At 45.1% G+C, this 21,791-nt stretch overlaps 1 protein-coding gene across 1 annotated transcript in view; it reads left to right on the top strand.

The window, feature by feature from the left end:
• The window catches only part of dipk2b (divergent protein kinase domain 2B), a 33,053-nt gene that overhangs the window by 8,017 nt on the left and 3,245 nt on the right, over positions 1-21,791 (top strand). The window contains exons 3-4 of the mRNA XM_070893445.1: positions 1,498-1,671; positions 13,469-13,757. Of these exons, the coding sequence (XP_070749546.1) occupies positions 1,498-1,671; positions 13,469-13,757 (463 nt within the window). The remainder of the gene's footprint in view (positions 1-1,497; positions 1,672-13,468; positions 13,758-21,791) is intronic.

Here is a 21,791-nt window from a genome sequence, read left to right as displayed (position 1 = left end):
AGTACAACACATTGCCTCGTAGAATCATTCATAAGTACATTACGGACATAATAATACCCGTCCTCCAAATGGTTCAGAGATGTGGACCATATACAGCAGACATCTCAAAGTGCTGGAGAAGTACCATCAATGTTACCTCCACAAGATCCTGCAAATCCATTGGGAGGATAGATGCACCAACATCAGTGTTCTCACCCAGGCCAACATCTCCAGCATCAAAGCACTGACCATGCTCGACCAGCTCCATTGGGCGGGCCACATCGTCTGCATGCTCAACATGAGACTCCCTCAGCAAGCGCTCTACTCAGAACTCCTCCATGGCAAGGGTGCCTCAGGTGGGCAGAGGAAACGTTTCAAGGACACCCTCAAAGCCTCCTTGATAAAGTGCAACATCCTCACTGGCACCTGGGAATCCCTGGCCCAAGACTGCCTAAAATGGAGGAAGAGCATCTGGGAGGGCACTGAGCACCTCGAGTCTCGTCGCCGAGAGCATGCAGAAATCAAGCGCAGACATCGGAAGGAGCGTGCGGCAAACCAGACTCCCCACCCACCCCTTCCTTCAGCCACTGTCTATCTCACCTGTGACAGAGACTGTAATTCCCGCATTGGACTGTACAGCCACCTGAGAACTCACGTTTCGAGTGGAAGCAAGTCTTCCTCAATTCCGAGGGACTGCCTATGATGATGATGAGTTAATGGGCCATAAATCGGCGTCTCTACGGGCATGTACGATGTGAGCATGCACCCATACAGGCCCAGCAAGTGCGGGTTCTTGGAGCGCAATGTGCATGTGCCGAAATCCAGTACTTGCAAACTGTCAAGATTTCTTTTGACAGTTCCAACACACCCCCGGGAGAAGGACCTTCGCGGGCAGAGATTTGGACTATTTGCCCAACTCTTGCTCAGCGAATGTCCTTCAAACTCTTACACCTGGTAAAAGTAGGCTTAAGGCTTGCTTTTACTAGCATAAGAGTTTTAATAGATATTAAAAAAAAATGTTATTACTTATTTTTATATTGAAAACCCTGTCTATGAAGGCAAGTTTATTTTTAACACTATTAAAACATTTTTTAAACATTTCAAAAAAATAAATTTTTCTCAAACATTTAATTTAATGCAATTTGTAATAATTTTTAAAAAGTGAAGTGTTTCTTTAAATTTATGTTTGTGTTTTATTTGATTTTAGGAGTATTCTCATTAATAGTAATGCGAGCTCGGAGCTCCCGTTACTATCAATGAGAATACTACATTGTGATTGGTGGTCCAGGCCCACGTGATTCCTGGATATGCATACGCTCCTGGAATACGTGGGCCCCTATGCTGGACTGCGCAGCTAGGCCTCGGAGCGCAAGTCTACGTTCCTCTGGGACCACCAGGTATTTCCGTTAAAGATTTATCGGTCGGAGGCATCCATCCGCAATTTTTGACCCAGTATTGCTGCATTTCTGTGTACAGTTCATGCAAGTTCTTCTATATTGCACATTTTTTTAACCACAGAATCTCCCCAGTCCATTGCTGAGATGTCCATCCCAGCGGCTGTTGGATCGGATTGTTCGGCGTTACGCTGAAGTGAGGGATTCGGGCAGTGTCCTGATGCGACATTTCACTGATCGGGACAAACTGCGCCTGCTCTATACCCTGTCTGTCAACACCAACCCCATTGTGCTGCAGGTACAACTTCTTACAACAACAATTCACTTTTAATGTTACTGGTCCCTCACTGATGAGGTACAAATTTCACTCTGGAATCAAAATTTATTTTTAAAAAACCTGTTTAAAATATATTATAATCTATTTTTTGTCTTTAAGATAAAATAGAAATAAAATTATCAAATAAAATCAATGATTCAAGATATCCAAGAATTTATAAGTTGATATCTGCCTGTTCACTGGGTAATCTGACAGTGCATCCAGTAATGAAATGAATTTACCCCTTGCCTTCTTTACTTCCATAAAATATTTTTTTATGGCTCCCTGGAATTGAGTTTGATTAAGATGCAAAGAATTGTGGGGAACCAAGGGTCTAATGAGAGTGAGGAACTTAAAGTAAAGTAATTAATATTACTAAAGAAAAAGTACTGGAGAAATTAATGGGACTAAAAGCTGACAAATCCCCTGAACCTGATGGCCTACATCCTAGTGTTTTAAAAGAGGTGGCTGCAGATAAGTGGATGCATTGGTTTTGATCTTCCTGAATTCCCTACAACAGTCCCCGTGGATTGAAAGGGAGCAAATGTAACTGTTGTTCAAGAAAGGAGGGAATGAAGAAAACAGGGAACTACAGGCTAGTTAACTTGACATCAGCAGTAGCAATCTATAATTAAGGATGTGGTAAAACTTGGAAAATCACAATGTGATTAGTGAGAGTCAACATGGTTTTATGAAAGGGCCCCAGCTGTTTACATTGTACATTAATGATTTAGACGAGGGGATTAAATGCAGTATCTCCAAATTTGCGGATGACACTAAGTTGGGTGGCAGTGTGAGCTGCGAGGAGGATGCTATTAGGCTGCAGAGTGACTTGGATAGGTTAGGTGAGTGGGCAAATGCATGGCAGATGAAGTATAATGTGGATAAATGTGAGGTTATCCACTTTGGTGGTAAAAACAGAGAGACAGACTATTATCTGAATGGTGACAGATTAGGAAAAGGGAAGGTGCAACGAGACCTGGGTGTCATGGTACATCAGTCATTGAAGGTTAGCATGCAGGTACAGCAGGCGGTTAAGAAAGCAAATGGCATGTTGGCCTTCATAGCGAGGGGATTTGAATACAGGGGCAGGAAGGTGTTGCTACAGTTGTACAGGGCCTTGGTGAGGCCACACCTGGAGTATTGTGTACAGTTTTGGTCTCCTAACTTGAGGAAGGACATTCTTGCTATTGAGGGAGTGCAGCGAAAATTCACCAGACTGATTCCCGGGATGGCGGGACTGACCTATCAAGAAAGACTGGATCAACTGGGCTTGTATTCACTGGAGTTCAGAAGAATGAGAGGGGACCTCATAGAAACGTTTAAAATTCTGACGGGTTTAGACAGGTTAGATGCAGGAAGAATGTTCCCAATGTTGGGGAAGTCCAGAACCAGGGGTCACAGTCTGAGGATAAGGGGTAAGCCATTTAGGACCGAGATGAGGAGAAACTTCTTCACCCAGAGAGTGGTGAACCTGTGGAATTCTCTACCACAGAAAGTAGTTGAGGCCAATTCACTAAATATATTCAAAAGGGAGTTAGATGAAGTCCTTACTACTCGGGGGATCAAGGGTTATGGCGAGAAAGCAGGAAGGGGGTACTGAAGTTTCATGTTCAGCCATGAACTCATTGAATGGCGGTGCAGGCTAGAAGGGCTGAATGGCCTGCTCCTGCACCTATTTTCTATGTTTCTATGAAATCATGTTTGACCAGTCTATTAGAGTTTTTTGAGGGTGTAACTAGCAGGATAACCAGTGGATGTGGTATATTTGGATTTTCAGAAGGCATTTAACAAGGTGCCACTCAAGAGGTTTGATACGTCCTTACTATACAGTATAAATGCACACGAGGCCCATACTTGAGAGAAGGTCACTCTGTGACCAGTTACCTTTATTACCAAGACCTCAAGTGATGAAGGTGGGTGGAATTTCCCCTTTTATACCTGAAAGTCCAGGTTAGGAGCGTCTCCCACAAGTTATCCCCCTTGTGGTCAGTGTTCTCACGGTGCACAACTTAGGTCAGTTTATACATGGGTTACAATGACAGTTGAATACATGACATCACCTCCCCCCAAAGTCTTATTGGGATCACAGGTTAAGTCTCTCTGGTGGTTTACGCTCCCTTGTAGAGCGCCTGAGTTGGGGCTCCGGTTGTTGGGCGCTGGCCTGAGTGTCTGCTGTTTGTGGTGCCTCAGGCCTGTCCGGACTGCCCACAGTGACTGGGCTCTCCTCCACTTGGTTCCAGTGTTCGGGCACCTGTGGTGAAGTATACGCTACGTTGTGTTCTTCCTCTGCATCTTCTATGGGGTTGCTGAACCTCCTTTTAGTTTGATCCATGTGTTTGTGGCAGATTTGTCCATTGGTAAGTTTAACTACCAAAACCCTATTCCCCTCTTTGGCAATCACAGTGCCTGCAAGCCATTTGGGCCCTGCAGCGTAATTAAGGACAAAAACAGGGTCATTGACATCAATACATCGTGCCCTCGCATTCCTGTCATGATAGTCACGTTGTGACTGACGCCTGCTCTCAACAATTTCTTTCAGGGTGGGGTGTATAAGGGATAACCTGGTTTTGAGCGTCCTTTTCATTAGCAGCTCTGAGGGTGGAACCCCTGTGAGCGAGTGTGGTGGGGATCTATTGGCCAACAGGAGGCGTGATAAGCGGCTTTGTAGGGAACCCCCTTTGATTCTGAGCATCCCCGTTTGATTATCTGCACTGCTCGTTCCGCCTGGCCGTTTGAGGCCGGCTTGAACGGTGCCATTCTGACATGATTGATTCCATTGCCTGCCATGAAGTCCTGGAATTCAGTGTTTGTGAAGCACAGGTCATTGTCGCTGACCAAGACATCCGGTAGACCATGGGTGGCAAACATTGTCGTAGACTTTCTACCGTGGCAGAGGATGTGCTTGAATTTAAAATGTCACACTCAATCCATTTGGAGTAGGCGTCTACTACAACCAAAAACATTTTTCCCATGAAAGGACCTGCGTAGTCCACATGAATGCATGACCATGGCTTGGCGGGCCAGGACCAGGGGCTAAGGGGGGCTTCCCTGGGTGCGTTGCCCAGCTGAGCACATGTGTTGCACCTGCGAACACAAAGTTCCAGGTCTGCATCTATCCCTGGCCACCAAACGTGTGACCTGGCAATTGCCTTTATCGTGACAATGCCCGGGTGCTCATTGTGAAGTTCTCTGATAAACACCTCTCTGCCCATCTGGGGCATGACTACTCGGTTTCCCCACAGTAAGCAATCGGCCTGAATTGAGAGTTCATCTTTGCGCCTATGAAACGGTTTAAATTCCTCAGGGCATGCCCCATACGTGGCTGCCCAGTCCCCATTCAGGACACATTTCTTAACTAAAGACAGTAGCGGGTCTTTAATCTGACGGGCTGTCAAAGGTGAGCCTTTGCTTTCAAAAGCTTCGACAGCCATGATCATCTCAGTATCATGCTCAGTTGTCCCCTCAGTGGTGGCTAGTGGGAGCCTGCTGAGTGCATTGGCACAGTTTTCAGTGCCCGGTCTGTGCCGAATTGTATAGTCATAGGCGGCTAACGTAAGTGCCCACCTCTGTATGTGGGCTGATGCATTCGCATTTATGGCCTTGTTGTCAGCCAAAAGGGACGTTAGAGGTTTGTGATCTGTCTCCAGCTCAAATTTCCTGCCAAACAGGTATTGGTGCATTTTTTTTGCTGCATATAAACATGCTAGCGCTTCCTTTTCTACCATCCCGTAGCCCCTTTCTGCCTGGGACAGACTTCTGGAGGCATAAGCTACCGGCTGTAACTGACCATTGGCATTCACATGCTGCAACACACACCCAACCCCATAGGAACGTTAACACTTTGTTGGAGCATAACAAGTTGCGTGCTGTATCAAAAGTCCTTTCCTGGCAGTCTCCCCAGACCCAATCGTGACCTTTGCATAGGAGCACGTGTAGCGGCTCTAACAGCGCGCTCAATTTGGGAAGAAAGTTACCAAAATAGTTCAGGAACGAACGCAGCTCCATCTGAGGTCTGGGTGCTCTCTGGATCAATTCCGTCTTGGACGCAGTGGGTCTGATCCCGTCTGCTGCTACCCTCCCCTCCAGAAATTCTACCTCTGGAGCTAAGACGACGCACTTCGCCTTTTTCAGTCGCAGCCCTACCCGGTCCAGTCTGCGTAGCACCTCCTCCAGGTTGTGGAGGTGTTCTTCAGTATCGCGATCCGTGATGAGGATGTCGTTTTGAAAAACCACCGTACTTGGAATCGACTTGAGGAGGCTTTCCATATTTCGCTGAAAGATCGTGGCGGCCGAACGAATCCCGAACGGTCATCTGTTATACTCAAACAATCCATTGTGTGTCGTGATGGTGGTCAGCTTCTTCGACTCACTCGCCAGCTCCTGGGTCATGTAAGCTGAGGTCAGGTCCAATTTTGAAAAAAGTTTGCCACCGGACAGCGTCGCAAAGAGGCCCTCCGCTCTCGGTAGCGGATACTGGTCTTGGAGTGACACCCGATCGATGGTGGCCTTGTAATCACCACATATCCTGACCGACTCATCCGCCTTCGGCACGATCGGGCTCGCCCAGTCACTGAATTCGACTGGCGAGATGATGCCTTCCCTTAGCAGGCGGTCCAATTCGCCTTCTATCTTTTCCCGCATCAGGTACGACACCGCTCTGGCCTTATGGTGTACTGGCCTGGCGTCCGGGTTTATGTGAATCAGTACCTTGGCCCCCATGAAAGTGCCGATGCCGGGTTGAAATAATGAGCCAAATTTGTCCAGGACCTGTGAGCATGATAGTCGCTCCACAGAAGAAATTGCATTGACATCGCCCCATTTCCAGTTCATGACAGCAAGCCAACTCCCCCCCAGTAGTGCGGAACCATCCCCCGGGACAATCCAGAGTGGCAACCTGTTCTCTGAATCTTTGTGGGTCACGACTGCCTAGCACCGGAATGATCTCCTTTGTATATGTCCGTAGCTGTGCGTCAGTCGCCAATAATTTTGGCCTCCTGGCCTTGGACACCCACAACCTTTCGAACTGTTCCAGCGATTTCCCCCAGTATTCATTTGGCCTCATCGGGCTTACATTGGGCCCATCCTCCTCGTACATCAACCTGGCTGCAGGCTTCCTGCACATACGCGCCAAGTGACCGCTGACGTTGCAGTTTCTGCAGGTATATTGCTGATCACTGCAAGCTCTAGCTGGGTGTTTGCCTCCACACCTCCAGCATGAGCTGGAGTCCTCGTTGTTGGAAACAAAAGGTCCATTATCAGTCGATTGTCTCTGACTGTCTCTGTAACTGTCCTTAAGCGCACCATTAACTAGCCGCATTGTCCATTGCGATGGCCTGAATCGCCGTTCAGCTAGCCATTGTCTCTGTTGAATTCCCCCTTTGGGTTCGACTACATGCTGGGGTATATCCGATTGCCCTTGTCTGCCTAGAGAACCGTGTGCCGCGTTAACAATGTTGACTCCCTGGTCGTTTGCCGCATTTGAGCTAAGATTTTTGTCATACACCATTCTGGTCTCTTCCTCCTGAGATAAATGTCTGGGCTATCAGAGCCGCCGCTTCCAAGGCCAAGTCTTTGGTCTCAATCAGTTTCCTGAAAACCTCAGCATGCCCGATGCCCTCAATAAAAAAGTCTCGCAGCATCTCCGCTCTGCATGCATCTGTGAACTTACATAGGCTCGCCAGTCGCCGGAGAGCTGCCATGAAATCTGGAACGCTTTGCCCTTCTCGCCGCCGGTGCATGTAAAACCGGTGTCTCGCCATGTGCATGCTGCTTGCCGGTTTAAGGTGTTCCCTGATCAACTTACTGAGCTCTTCAAACGTCTTGTCCGGCGGCTTCTCTGCCACTAGACGGTCCACATCAGGGAGTACGTTCAGGATCCACAAACCATCAGGAGATGAGCCCTGCATTTGTCAGCTGAATCCTGTCCCAACCATTCCTTAGTGACAAATATTTGCTGTAGTCTCTCAATAAAGTCATCCCAATCATCACCAACACAATACCTCTCTTCTGTGCTGCTAGTGGCCATGCTCGCGTGGTTTAAATCCCAGTTTCTCGTCGCCAATGATATGTCCTTACTATACAGTATAAATGCACACGAGGCCTATACATGAGAGAAGGTCACTCTGTGACCAGTTACCTTTATTACCAAGACCTCAAGTGATGAAGATGGGTGGAGCTTCCCCTTTTATACCTGAAAGTCCAGGTGAGGAGCGTATCCCACAAGTTCACCCCCTTGTGGTCAATGTTCTCAAGGTGTACAACTTAGGTCAGCTTATACATGGGTTACAATGATAGTTGAATACATGCCAAGGTTGTTACACAAGATTAGGGCTCATGGCAGTGGGATAATATATTAGCATGGATTGAGGATTGGTTAACGGACAGAAAACAGAGAGTAAGAATAAACGGGTCATTTTCAGGATGGCAGAGTGTAACTAATGGAGTGCGGTAAAAATCAGTGCTTGGGCCTCAGCTATTTATAATCTATATCAATGACTTAGATGAATGAATTGAGTGTAATATATCCAAGTTTTCTGATGATACAAAGCTAGGTGGTAAAGTAAGCTGTGAGGAGGACGCAAAGAAGCTGCAAAGGGATATAGACTGGTTAAATTATTGGGCAAGAAGGTGAGGAAGTGTGAAATTATCCACTTTGGTAGGAAGAATGAAAAAGCAGTATTTTTTGTATAAAGGTGAGAGACTAGTAAATGTTGGTATTCAGAGGGACCTGGGTGTCCTTGAACACAGATCACAGAAAGTTAACATGAAGGTACAGCAAGCAATTAGGAAGGCAAATGGTATGTTAGCATTTATTGCAAGGGGGTTCGAATATGAGTAAGGAAGTTTTCATGCAATTATGGATGTGCTTATTTATACTACAAAAATGGCCACTATGCTCCACCCTTTGTCTATGATTGGTCCCCTTGGAGGATAAGCCACACCCCTGAAGTTTCACAGGAATGTGTAGCTGGAACCACCCATCCCAAGGTCTCACTGACTTTGTAAATTGTCACTTCATCCACTTTGATTTCCTGAAGTGACAGAGGACAGAGCTCCCCAGAAGACAGCAAGGGCCAGCCAAAGTCCCATAGCCCAGTCCAAGTGCATCCCTCCCCCAGCCAAAGTACCTTACCCCAGCGCAAGTACATCCTTTCTCCCCCGCCGTACAGATTGTGAACAGGTTTATTGGATATGAAGTGAATAGTGACGGTGTCGTGACTTCTGGATATCATCCACTCCAACGATGACCCTTCTAGGGGGTTGGAAGAACGTGATCCGTCTTCCCTGAGTTCCCTCTCTCCCCTCCGATCCTCTCCCCCCTCTACCTGTTTGATTCTCTCACTCTCCCCCGGCCCCTCTCTCACTCTCCCCCGGCCCCTCTCTCACTCTCCCCCGGTCCCTCTCTCACTCTCCTCCAGCCCCCCGCAGGCCCACCGCTCTCAGCCCCACTCCAGCCGGGGATGGGAGAGTTGGCGCGGGGGCGGGGAGAGCTGGAGGTCGGAGGGAGAGAGTCGGAGGGAGACAACGGTGGGGGGGGGGGGGGGGCGGTGGGGGAAGAGTCGGGAGGGTGGAGAGTCGGGGGGGTGGAGAGGGCTTCACAGGGTAGATGCTGAGAGGTTGTTTCCCCTGGCTGGAGAGTCTAGAACTAGGGGTTGGCCATTTAGGACTGAGATGAGGAGAAATTTATTCACTTAGAGGGTTGTGAATCTTTGGCATTCTCTACTCCAGAGGCCTGTGGATGCTGAGTCATTGAGTATATTCAAACTGAGATCGATAGTTTTTTGGGCAGCAAGGGGGTGAAGGGATATGGAGTAGGCCAGGAAAGTGGTGTTACTCTAGAAGGTCAGCCATGACCTTATTGAATGGTGGAAGAGACTCGAAGGGACATATGGCCGACTCGTGCTCTTATTGCTTATGTTCTTATCTGTCCAAGTAACTCCTGAGAACCAGTTATCCAGGTGTTGACATACCACCACCACCATACCCTCCACCCACAACCCACCCCCACCATATCCTCCATCCACAACCTACCCTCCATTCACACCCCACCCTCCCCTACCCTCCATCCATACCCCACCCCCACCATATCCTCCATCCACAACCTACCCTCCATTCACACCCCCACCCCACCCTCCATTCACACCCCCACCCCACCCTCCATCCACACCCCACCCCACCCTCCATCCACACCCCACCCCACCCTCCATCCACACCCCACCCCACCCTCCATCCACACCCCACCCCACCCTCCATTCACACCCCACCATACCCTCCATTCACACCCCACCCTACCCTCCATCCACACCCCCCCTCCATCCACACCCCACCCCCACCATACCCTCCATCCACACTCCACCCTACCCTCCATCCAATGGCAGACCAATTGAACAAATACTTTGGTTCTGTCTTCACGAAGGAAAACACAAATAACCTTCTGGAAATACTCGGGGACCGAGGGTCTAGCGAGGAGGAACTGAAGGATATCCTTATTAGTCAGGAAATTGTGTTAGGGAAATTGATGGGATTGAAGGCCGATAAATCCCCAGAACCTGATAGTCTGCATCCCAGTGTACTTAAGGAAATGGCCCTAGAAATAGTGGATGCATTGGTGATCATTTTCCAACTATCTATCGACTCTGAATCAATTCCTATGGACTGGAGGGTAGCTAATGTAATACCACTTTTTAAAAAAGGAGGGAGAGAAAATGGGGAATTATAGACCGGTTAGCCAGACATCAGTAGTGGGGAAAATGTTGGAATCAATTATTAAAGATGAAATAGCAGCGCATTTGGAAAGCAGTGACCGGATCGGTCCAAGTCAGCATGGATTTACAAAAGGGAAATCATGCTTGACAAATCTTCTGGAATTTTTTGAGGATGTAACTAGTAGAGTGGCTAAGGGAGAACCAGTGGATGTGGTGTATTTGGACTTTCAAAAGGCTTTTGACAGGGTCCCACATAAGAGATTGGTGTGCAATGTATTGACGTGGATATAAAACTGGTTGGCAGACAGGAAGCAGAGAATCGGGATAAATGTGCCCTTTTCAGAATGGCAGGCAGTGACTAGTGGGGTGCTGCAGGGCTCAGTGCTGGGACCCCAGCTATTTACAATACACATCAATGATTTGGATGAAGGAATTGAGTGTAATATCTCCAAGTTTGCAGATGACACTGAGCTGGGTGGTGATGTGAGCTGTGAGGAGGATGCTAAGAGGCTGCAGGGTGACTTGGACAGGTTAGGTGAGTGGGCAAATGCATGGCAGATGCACTATAATGTGGATAAATTGTGAGGTTATCCACTTTGGGGGCAAAAACATGAAGGCAGAATATTATCTGAATGGTGATAGATTAGGAAAAGGGAGGTGCAACGAGACCTGGGTGTCATGGTGCACCAGTCATTGAAAGTTGACATGCAGGTACAGCAGACGGTGAAGAAGGCAAATGGTATGTTGGCTTTCATAGCTAGGGGATTTGAGTATAAGAGCAGGGAGGTCTTACTGCAGTTGTACAGGGCCTTGGTGAGGTCTCACCTGGAATATTGTGTTCAGTTTTGGTCTCCTAATCTGAGGAAGGATATTCTTGCTATTGAGGGAGTGCAGCGAAGATTCACCAGACTGATTCCCGGGATGGTAGGACTGACATATGAGGAGAGACTGGATTGACTGGGCCTGTATTCACTGGAGTTTAGAAGGATGAGAGGGGATCTCATAGAAACATATAAAATTCTGATGGGACTGGACAGGTTAGATGCAGGAAGAATGTTCCCGATGTTGGGGAAGTCCAGAACCAGGGGTCACAGTCTAAGGATAAGGGGTAAGCCATTTAGGACCGAGATGAGGAGAAACTTCTTCACTCAGAGAGTTGTTAACCTGTGGAATTCTCTACCACAGAAAGTTGTTGATGCCAGTTCATTGGATATATTCAAGAGGGAGTTAGATATGGCCCTTACAGCTGAGGAGATCAAGGGATATGAAGAGAAAGCAGGAAAGGGGTACTGAGGTGAATGATCAGCCATGATCTTATTGCAAGCTCGAAGGGCCGAATGGCCTACTCCTGCACTTATTTTCTATGTTTCTTTTATCACACCCCACCCTACACTCTACCTACACCCCACCCTCCAGCCACACCCCACCCTACCTCCAACCACACTCCACCCCGCATTCACATAAGAAAATAAGAAATAGGAGCAGGAGTAGTCTATTTAGCCCCTCGAGCCTGCTCCGCCATTTAATAAGATCATGGCTGATCTGATCATGGACTCAGCTCCACTTCCCTGCCCGCTCCCCATAACCTTTTCCTCCCTTATCACTCAAAAATCTGTCTACCTCCGCCTTAAATATATTCAATGACCCAGCCTCTACAGCTCTCTGGGGCAGAAAATTCCATAGATTTACAACCTTCAGAGAAGAAATTTAAACTCATCTCAGTTTTAAATGGCTGGCCCCTTATTCTAAGACTATGTCCCCTAGTTTTAATTTCCCCTATAAGTGAAAATATCCTCTCTGCATCCACCTTGTCGAGCCCCTTCATTACCAATAAGATCAACTCTCATTCTTCTGAATTCCAATGAGTATAGGCCCAACCTTCTCAATAAGTCAACCCCCTCATCTCCGGAATCAACCTAGTGAACCTTCTCTGAACTGCCTCCAATGTAAGTATATCCCTCCTTAAATACGGAGACCAAAACTGCACGCAATACTCCAGGTATGGCCTTACCAATACCCTGTACAGTTGTAGCAGGACTTCTCTGCTTTTATACTCTATCCACCTTGCAATAAAGGCCAACATTCCATTTACCTTCCTGATCTTGCTGTTATCTACACATACTCACTTTTTGTGTTTTATGCACAAGGGCCCCCAGGTCCCTCTGCACTGCAGCACTTTGCATTTTTTCTCCATTTAAATTAGAATTTGCTTTTCTATTTTTTCTGCCAAAGTGGATAACCTCACATTTTCCCACATTATATTCCATCTGCCAAATGTTTGCCCACTCACTTAGCCTGTCTCTATCCTTTTGCAGATTTTTTGTGTCCTCCTCACAACTTGCTTTCCCACCCATCTGTGTATCATCAACAAACTTGGCTCCATTACACTCGGTCCCTTCATCCAAGTCATTAATATAGAGCGTAAATAGTTTGGGACCCCAGTTTGCCTCCACCCACACCATTGCAGCAGTGCATAAGTGGGCAATTGACAATGCTTAAAAATGTAACATAACAGTGATCAACATAAAATGCATCATAAACTCAGGTTAGTGATTCTTTTACGTTTCTTATATGAATTTATGAAAATGATGAGCAGGAAAAGAGCCACCAGTCCATCAAGCCTGCCCCACACTCATGATGGTAGTTCCTAAACTGACTCGATACTTCCTATCACCAACACCACCCCACCCAAATAAATCCCCTCCCCTTTCCCGAGCCCTGCAGCCATGCAATCTCCTGGGAGAGGCAAAAAAGCAGAGAAAAACCCTGGGCCAATAAATAAAAGAAAAAATATGCTGGAAAATTCCTCTCCGACCTCCTCAGGTGATCAAAACCAGTCCAGACGACCATGTTAACCTTAAAGCCACTCATCCTGTATATGATGCAACCTGTGGCCCAGTCAAGAACTGGTCTAGCTCCCTCTTGAAGGCAAAGAGTCAGCACCCACTGCATTAGCTGGCATGCAATATATACCGTGTTTAGTTACAGAAATGATTAACTATTATTTAGATTGATTAGAATTGCTAAAAATCCATGACTGTCCTGCAAAATTGACAGAGATGTTCTTTCAGCTTTTTCCAGGGATAGAAGGATGGCCATTTGTGCGATACTTTGGTTCTTGCGGTCGAGTAATTGTGACTCCGTGGACTAAACCCATCAGAGAGTTTTATAATGCATCTCCTGAAGTTTCTGCAGACATAGCCTACCAGCTTCTGCATATTACTCACTCCCTGAGAAACAATGACTTAAATTATTTCTTATACTATACCAGCGTCCACGGTAACATGTTTGGCATTTTTGAGGATGGGCGACTTTACATCACAGACACCAGCACAATAGGCATCATTGACAAACAGGAAGGTAAGTGTTCTTTCTGTGGCCTTTTAGTTAACAGGATGTGTTATCATATGGTACCAATAATTACTGAGTAAATTTTGTAACCTTTTTATGAAATTAATTTCTGTTACCCCATCCCGCTGCCTGGCAGCTGTCTGAGGCTGAACCTTGGTGTTGTTCGCAACCTTGGTATCATATCTGACCCAGAGGCGAGCTTCCGACCACATATCCTCACCATCACAAAGACCACCTACTTCTAGCTCCATAACATCACCCGACTCCTGTCTGCCTCAGCTCATCTGCTGCTGCATCCCTCATCCATGCCTCTGTTTCCTCTGGACTTGATTATTCCAATGCACACCTGGCCGGCCTCCCATTTTCCATCCTCCACAAACTTAAGCTTATGCAAACTGCCCTTATCCTAACTTGCACCGTCCCATTCACCCATCATCCCTGTGCTCGCTGACCTACATTGGCTCCCAGTTGAGCAACAAGGAAAATTCTCATCCTTGTTTTTATAATCACTCCATGGCCACACCCGTCCCTGTTGTGGAGTATTTAAATATAACATTCGACACAAGTCTGTATATGGAGAAAAGTTTGGTTATTTTCACTCGATCGATCAAAGGAGAAATGGCTCACACCAGTCTCGCACTGGATACACCCCCCACTGCTCTCACTGAACAATCGTCGGGTTACTGTCTTTATACAGTCAAAATACATACAAAATCATGAAGTTCCGTGCGGAAGCTTTCCATTTGTTATTTCCCTGACACGTCACAAATTTTCGCCTACCTACCATGATTACATTGGTTAATACAATTATACTGACAGAAAGCTTTGTTGCCTCCCCTGTGCACCCTTTATCTGATTAGTTATGTGCTACATCATTTTCATGCCTGTGAACTCTTCCCCTCCTGGTCGATCTGCCCTCAACAGGCTGAGATGTTCTCAATCATCCTTTGTTTCCCGTAATCTCTTACTACCCCATGTGACCTAACCTTGGAGTGTATTTTTCCCAACTGTCTCGTTTTTTTCTGTGATAAGTTGATTTATCTTCCTGAGAGTTCTAATTTAACATTTTCCCTGTGTTCCGTAGCACGTATCTTTCTTTTTTTTTCTTTCAGCCTTGCTTATGGTTTTAACTTTACTTAATTAGGTTCCCTTTGACTAATTAGGTTCCCTCTGATTAATGTTTCCCCACTACAATCTCCCATTTGGTCAGATGGTTACCCCAAATATCTACCATGACCAATAATTCACCTTTTCTGATTCTCGTGTACTCCACCCCATCTTGGTGATCAGGCGATAGGTTGGGAGCACCCTCAAATCATATCAGGTATTCCTTCTGCAATAATTTGACCTGATCCCTAGCTTGTAGCTTTACTCGGGTATACCTCTTCTGTCTATTGCACTTGTTACATAACATCACCAACCAATTCAAGGCGATTACTATCTGTACTGCCACTAGGGTATGTGAAAGGATCCTTATCCATGGATGTATTTCAACGTTCATCTTAAGTACCAAGGCGGGATTTTAAGGATATCCTTTATTTCACTGTCCAGTTCTTTGCCTTTAACCTTTAGCTCATACAATATTTTAATATGTTATTTCTTAATGGTCCTTTGAGCTCAGTTAAATCTTCAAGTAACAGAGGAATTGATGGTGCTTGCTAATCCATGTAATCATCAATATTTTGCTTAATCTCATCGCTTACATTTAATGTCATTGTCTTCCTGGTATGTATATACGTCATGTGTGCTCTTCCACCGACACCGATACTCTGGGAGTAAAGCAAAAGTTAGGCATTGTAATGTTACAAGTCAAGCCTCCGTAATCCTAAATTCCCAGGCTAGTTACCACACAATATTCTCCTCGTCCTTGATAGGCATAATGTGTGGGTACAGTTCGAGCAGGGCTTATTTCAATGACGCATCCTTCCGTAGTATTGTCAAACCCGTAGCTATCCTTTGCTTCTGTCTCCCACTGGGTGAGGGCATATGGTTAGGCTTCCTTCTCTCCGGCACCCCTCATCTTTCCATTTTTTTTGATCGTATACTGGTCCATCGGGTAATGGCGGATGTACTCTTCCCCTCGTATTATCCCTATGTTTTCAGCTTCATATTGAGGATACGGGTATGAGCCTTGGTTTATTACGGGGATCACTAATATTATCCCTGCTATAGGGGTTTGTTTCCCTTACATCCTCCCATAACCGCATTCACCCTAGTCATTCCTTTCAGGGTGCAGGCGTCAAATGACCCAGTGTGCTGTGCCATTTCTTTCAACTGAGTGCTATTTATCCAATCTGGAACTCGCCCGGTTTGTATGTGATCCATTGTCTCACCTGACCGATCATCCATCCCTCATAGGCATGACATGTGTCTCTTTTCCTGTCCTCGGCATCGTCCTCTGGTTCCTGCTTATTTAGCTCGTTAATTGTTCGTGCATGGCCTTCCAATACAGATATACCCTCTAGCAGTATTTTGGATGTTTTAGATCCTAAGTCTGAAGATTCTATCCCTATCCCGGCTTGGTTCCTCATTAAGACCTCCATCGTTCCCCCTCAAACTATCTACTCCTGCTTGGATCGCCTGTATATCTAGTACATTTACTAGAGAGGTCCCTGTATTTACTCCAGTTAGTACGTCATTCACTATAGATGATCTCTGTCTTCCTCCTTTGTGTCTCAGCTGCTTGTGAATACTCCCTTGCTCCTGATGCGTCACTAGCTTTTCTCAGGATTGTGTCTATAAATCGTGTGTACAACGCTTTAGTCTTGGGGCTAAACTTTTCTGGCAGGTATAGGTCTGTTAAATTTATGATCACAGGTAACATTTCATGCTGCACATTGTCAAATAACAACATTCCCTCTGATCTCATCATCATCCCGCCGGACGGACCTTCAGTAAGGAGGGGGCAAGTAATTGGTGGTTGAGTTGTTGGTCCCGGGGTCGTGACTATAGGTTTTTGCCAATAAATTATCAATGTGGACCTGAACATTTTCTCTCTTCCTGACATATGACCCATTCTATCGCTTTTAACGAGGATGGCTCTAAGACCGTGTCCCTCTCTGGGTCCAGACAGTGTATTATTACTTCTGTTCCAAGTTTAACTACCACGCGCTTTCCCGAGGTTAATTCCCCTGGTTTACAATATTCAGGTAACATTTTGTTACCTACTTATCTTGTGGCTTCAAGATAAACGCTCCTGACACTTGGATGCTGCCCCTAGGGGCTGCTTTACGTAGTTGTTGTACCCTCCGGTGTGGGTATATGCTTCTGGGCCCCCTAGGGGCAGCCTTGTAGCTTGTCCTTGTAGAATCATAAGGGCGGTGGTGATCACGTTTATATATATTCTGTTGATAAAACACACCCTGGATATTCCAGGTTTTTATTTAGATTTTTACCATTTCTACTTCTACCGGACCATTTGCACCATTTCTCCAGACATGTGACCTTCCCCAGATCCATTTCATTATCGCAAGTACCCCTAGTATTGAAAAAATTAATCCTAGTCCCCCGAAAAGTCCATCTATCAATGCATCCCTCCATTCCTTATACTGTAAGATGTATTTTAAGGAGTAGATTACCGGGAGTATCTTAGGTTCCGCCATCAGCCTCACCCTTATATTCTTTCAGCTGGGACCAATGTTTCCATCGGCCCCCACCTTTCATATGTGTCACCACTGATCAATACTTCATATGGTCCACTCCATCATGAGGTTTTCCTGGCAATTTTCTAACCATTACCTTCGCTCCAACCTTCGGCATTACTGCCGGGGGTTTTGTCCCTTTATCTTTATCTTCCCCCCTTTGTCTATCTCCTACTTCCTGCCGCATCTTTTTCAGCTGCTTACTCAATTCCATCACATACTTCATGATTCTATCTTGTAATGGTCCTAATTCTGCCTCTCCTGTAATTATCCTATCGGGTAACTTCATTGCTCATCCAGTCATTAGCTCATAGGGGGTTAATCCTGTCGTTTGATTTGGTGTGGCGCGTAACCTCATTCTAGCCATGATTGCCCGGTTTCCTGTCGTTCAAAAACAAGTGATAGTTTATGTTATCTTAACATACACGTGCTCGCAATTCAAGTTCTCGCAAATCATTTCCAAGGTTACTTCCATATTTTATCTTGTCTCCCCCAAACGGCACATTTTAAATTGTTTCCAAACTTTTTAGTTTTTTTTCCTAAACTGTTTAAATTCTACATTGTTTAGTATTATTTCTTTTAAAAAGGTTTCCAAACCCAAGATTTTCCAATACAACCAAAATGTTTATCAAGGAGAATCACTTAAAATGTTTCAAAATCCCAATTCAAATACCGTATTAACAATCTTTGTATTTAAATCTCTTTTACTGAACTAGCTTTCACGTTATTTAAAATAAGATTCTACACAAAGGAAAATGAGGGCATGCTTCCCCCAGCCTGTAGCACTCGAGAAACCCACGCAGGCTTTTTTAAAAAAAAAGGCATTAGACTAAATTTATTGTCTTATAACCCAATGTAATCAATGATTACATGTTTTTTTTTAAACAAGTAATTGGGCTTGACGGATTTAAAAAAAAACAAGACCTTGCATTTTTTTGTACTGTAATCCAGTTAGAACGTCCAAATTTCTCAGCACAAGAGCTGAAGCTTCTGTGTTAGTTCTATTTTCTCTTTTTTTTTAATATATATATCTTTTGTTAAACAAACCCATCCTTTGTGCATTTCATCGCTCCGTAAATCATATTCAAAATAAATCTGCACCTGCGTTTCTAACTTAAAATGTAATTTAATTCTAGGTTCAAACTTTCTTAAAACTTCCCACATCTAGGACAACACTACAAAGGGTGTTTTCAGCTCTCTATCTGAAAAAGTGGGTGGAGCTAAAACAAACACACAGATGTACCATTTTTCTTTTAAAAGACAGGCTTTCAGACAAATGAAAAATTAATTAACTCCCACCTCAAATATTCCACAGTCAAGAAAACTTCCACACAAGCACTTTCATTTAAAGACAGACATTCACACCAACTTTACATTCAACAAAGCATATTTTCTTTGTTTTTATTAGTTTTTTTTAGCAACTTATTTTCTGGTTTTCTTGTTTTTCTTTGTCAGTCTCTGTCCCAACCGTCCAGTGGGCGTCATTCTCAAACTACTCACTTCTACTCTTAACCTCTGTAATTGTAGGCACTGACTTATTATCATTAATCCTGCTTTGGCTGTTTTCTTATTTTTCTGTTTCTCCCACCATAATTTCTGTTTGGTCAGCTCTATTTTAGGATCCCACCCGTCACTTAACATAATCATTATTAAATTGATTTCACTGTATCAGATATTACCCGTCCCTCTGCTTGGTTTCCCTTAAACCCAGAGTCTATGGCCCCACCGATATTTTCCTATCGATTTAAACTATATTCTTAGATACTGATTGTCCCTCCCTAGAGTCTACAATCCCATCGATACCTTATAATCTCACGTTTGGGCACGTCTACCCCTTCACCGGATTCTGTGAACTGTCTCCAAGCCCTTGGACACCTCTAACATCCGGCTGGACTAACAATACTGATTGCCTTCCTGATCTAGTTCCTTAAACTTAGAGTCTACAACCACTATCAGTCTGTCACTTTGACTTATATAGTGACGGATATACAACACATTTAAATCCCCCCACCAAGTCTTTTGCACCGTAACAGACTTTTTACAGATTCAGGTACCCCGGGCAACTGGCACATTTCGTAACAGCTGACATTGGGTTATGAGTGGTAGTTTAAATATACTAACTTGTGATGCTCTGTAATACGCCCGTCTGTCTTTCGCCTATAGGTACCCTGCTCGCAGTGCCAATTGTTGTGGAGTATTTAAATATAACATTCAACATAAATCTCAGACAGGAAGCAGAGAGTTGGGATAACCGGGTCCTTTTCTGAATGGCAGGCAGTGACTAGTGGGGTGCCGCACGGCTCAGTGCTGGGACCCCAGCTCTTTACAATATACATTAACGATTTAGATGAAGGAATTGAGTGTAATATCTCCAAGTTTGCGGATGACACTAAACTGGGTGGCGGTGTGAGCTGTGAGGAGGATGCTAAGAGGCTGCAGGGTGACTTGGACAGGTTAGGTGAATGGGCAAATGCATGGCAGATGCAGTATAATATGGATAAATGTGAGGTTATCCATTTTGGGGGCAAAAACACGAAGGCAGATTATTATCTGAATGGCGGCAGATTAGGAAAAGGGGAGGTGCAATGAGACCTGGGTGTCATGGTTCATCAGTCACTGAAAGTGGGCATGCAGGTACAGCAGGCAGTGAAGGCGGCAAATGGTATGTTGGCCTTCATAGCTAGGGGATTTGAGTATAGGAGCAGGGAGGTCTTACTGCAGTTGTACAGGGCCTTAGTGAGGCCTCACCTGGAATATTGTGTTCAGTTTTGGTCTCCTAATCTGAGGAAGGGAGTTCTTGCTATTGAGGGAGTGCAGCGAAGGTTCACCAGACTGATTCCAGGGATGGCTGGACTGACATATGAGGAGAGATTGGATCAACTGGGCCTTTATTCACTGGAGTTTGGAAGGATATGAGGGGATCTCATAGAAACATATAAGATTCTGACGGGACTGGACAGGTTAGATGCGGGAAGAATGTTCCCAATGTTGGGGAAGTCAGAACCAGGGGGACACAGCCTTAGGATAAGGGGTGGACCATTTAGGACAGAGATCAGGAGAAACTTCTTCACTCAGAAAGTTGTAAACCTATGAAATTCCCTGTCGCAGAGAGTTGTTGATGCCAGTGCAAGAGGGAGTTAGATATGGCCCTTACGGCTAAGGGGATCAAGGGGTATGGAGAGAAAGCAGGAAAGGGGTACTGAGGGAATGGTCAGCCATGATCTTATTGAATGGCGGTGCAGGCTTGAAGGGCCGGATGGCCTACTCCTGCACCTAATTTCTCCGTTTCTATGTTTTCATGTCCATATATGGAGAAAAGAGTTGTTTATTTTCATTCGATCGATCAAGGGAGAAATGGCTTGCACCAATCTTGCACTGGATACACCCCCACCGCTCTCACTGAAAAATCATCAGGTTACTGTCTTTATACAGTCAAAATACATATAAAATCATGAAGTCCCTCGCGGAAGCTTTCCATTTCTTATTTCCCTGATGCATCACACATTTTCATCTACCTACTATGATTACATTGGTTAATACTGACAGAAAGCTTTGTTGCCGCCCCTGTGTGCCCTTTATCTGATTACTTACGTGCTACATCATTTTCATGCCCGTGAACTCTTCCCCTCCTGGCCGATCTGCCCTCAACCAGCTGAGATGTTCTCAATCATCCTTTGTTTCCTGTAATCTCTTACCACTCCTTGTGACCTAACCTTGGAATGTATTTTTCCCAACTGTCTCGTTTTTTTCTGTGATAAGTTGATTTATCTTCCTGAGAGTTCTAGTTTAACATTTTCCCTGTGTTCCGTAGTACGTATCTTTCTTTTTTTTTCTTTCAGCCTTGCTTATGGTTTTAACTTTACTTAATTAGGTTCCCTCTGATTAATTTTTCCCCACTACACTCCCCAACACTGTAATCTCCTCCACCCCTACAGCCATCAGAGATATCTGCGTTCCTCCAATTCTGGCCTCTTGTGCAGGCCCGATTTTAATCACTCCTCCATTGGTAGCCATGCCTTCAGCTGGTGAGGCCCTAAACTCGAATTCCCTCCCTAAATCTCTCCGCCTCTCTACCCTCGTTTAATACATTCCTTAAAACCTATCTGCCCATATATCTCCTTCTATGGCTCGGTGTCAAATTTTGTTTGATAATGCTCCTGTGAAGTGCCTTGAGATGTTTTACGATGTTAAAGGTGTTTTATAAATAAAAGTTATTGTTGTATCAATTGATTTTAAACAACTTTACATTACTTAATATATATATATATATATTGATTTTATTAATTAGATTTTAATGTGTTCCCTTTCGTGACGTTCATCATTCCTTGATTAGGAGTGGTTGTACAACTTGTCCCTGGTTAACAGGGTCCTAATTTGCAAAAATGCTATTTAATGTGATAAT

Source organism: Pristiophorus japonicus, chromosome 11 (genome assembly GCF_044704955.1).
Source record: "Pristiophorus japonicus isolate sPriJap1 chromosome 11, sPriJap1.hap1, whole genome shotgun sequence".
Classification (NCBI taxonomy): Eukaryota; Metazoa; Chordata; class Chondrichthyes; family Pristiophoridae; genus Pristiophorus; species Pristiophorus japonicus.
Note: the sequence above shows the minus strand (reverse complement) of the source record. Positions and strands in the feature narration are given on the sequence as shown.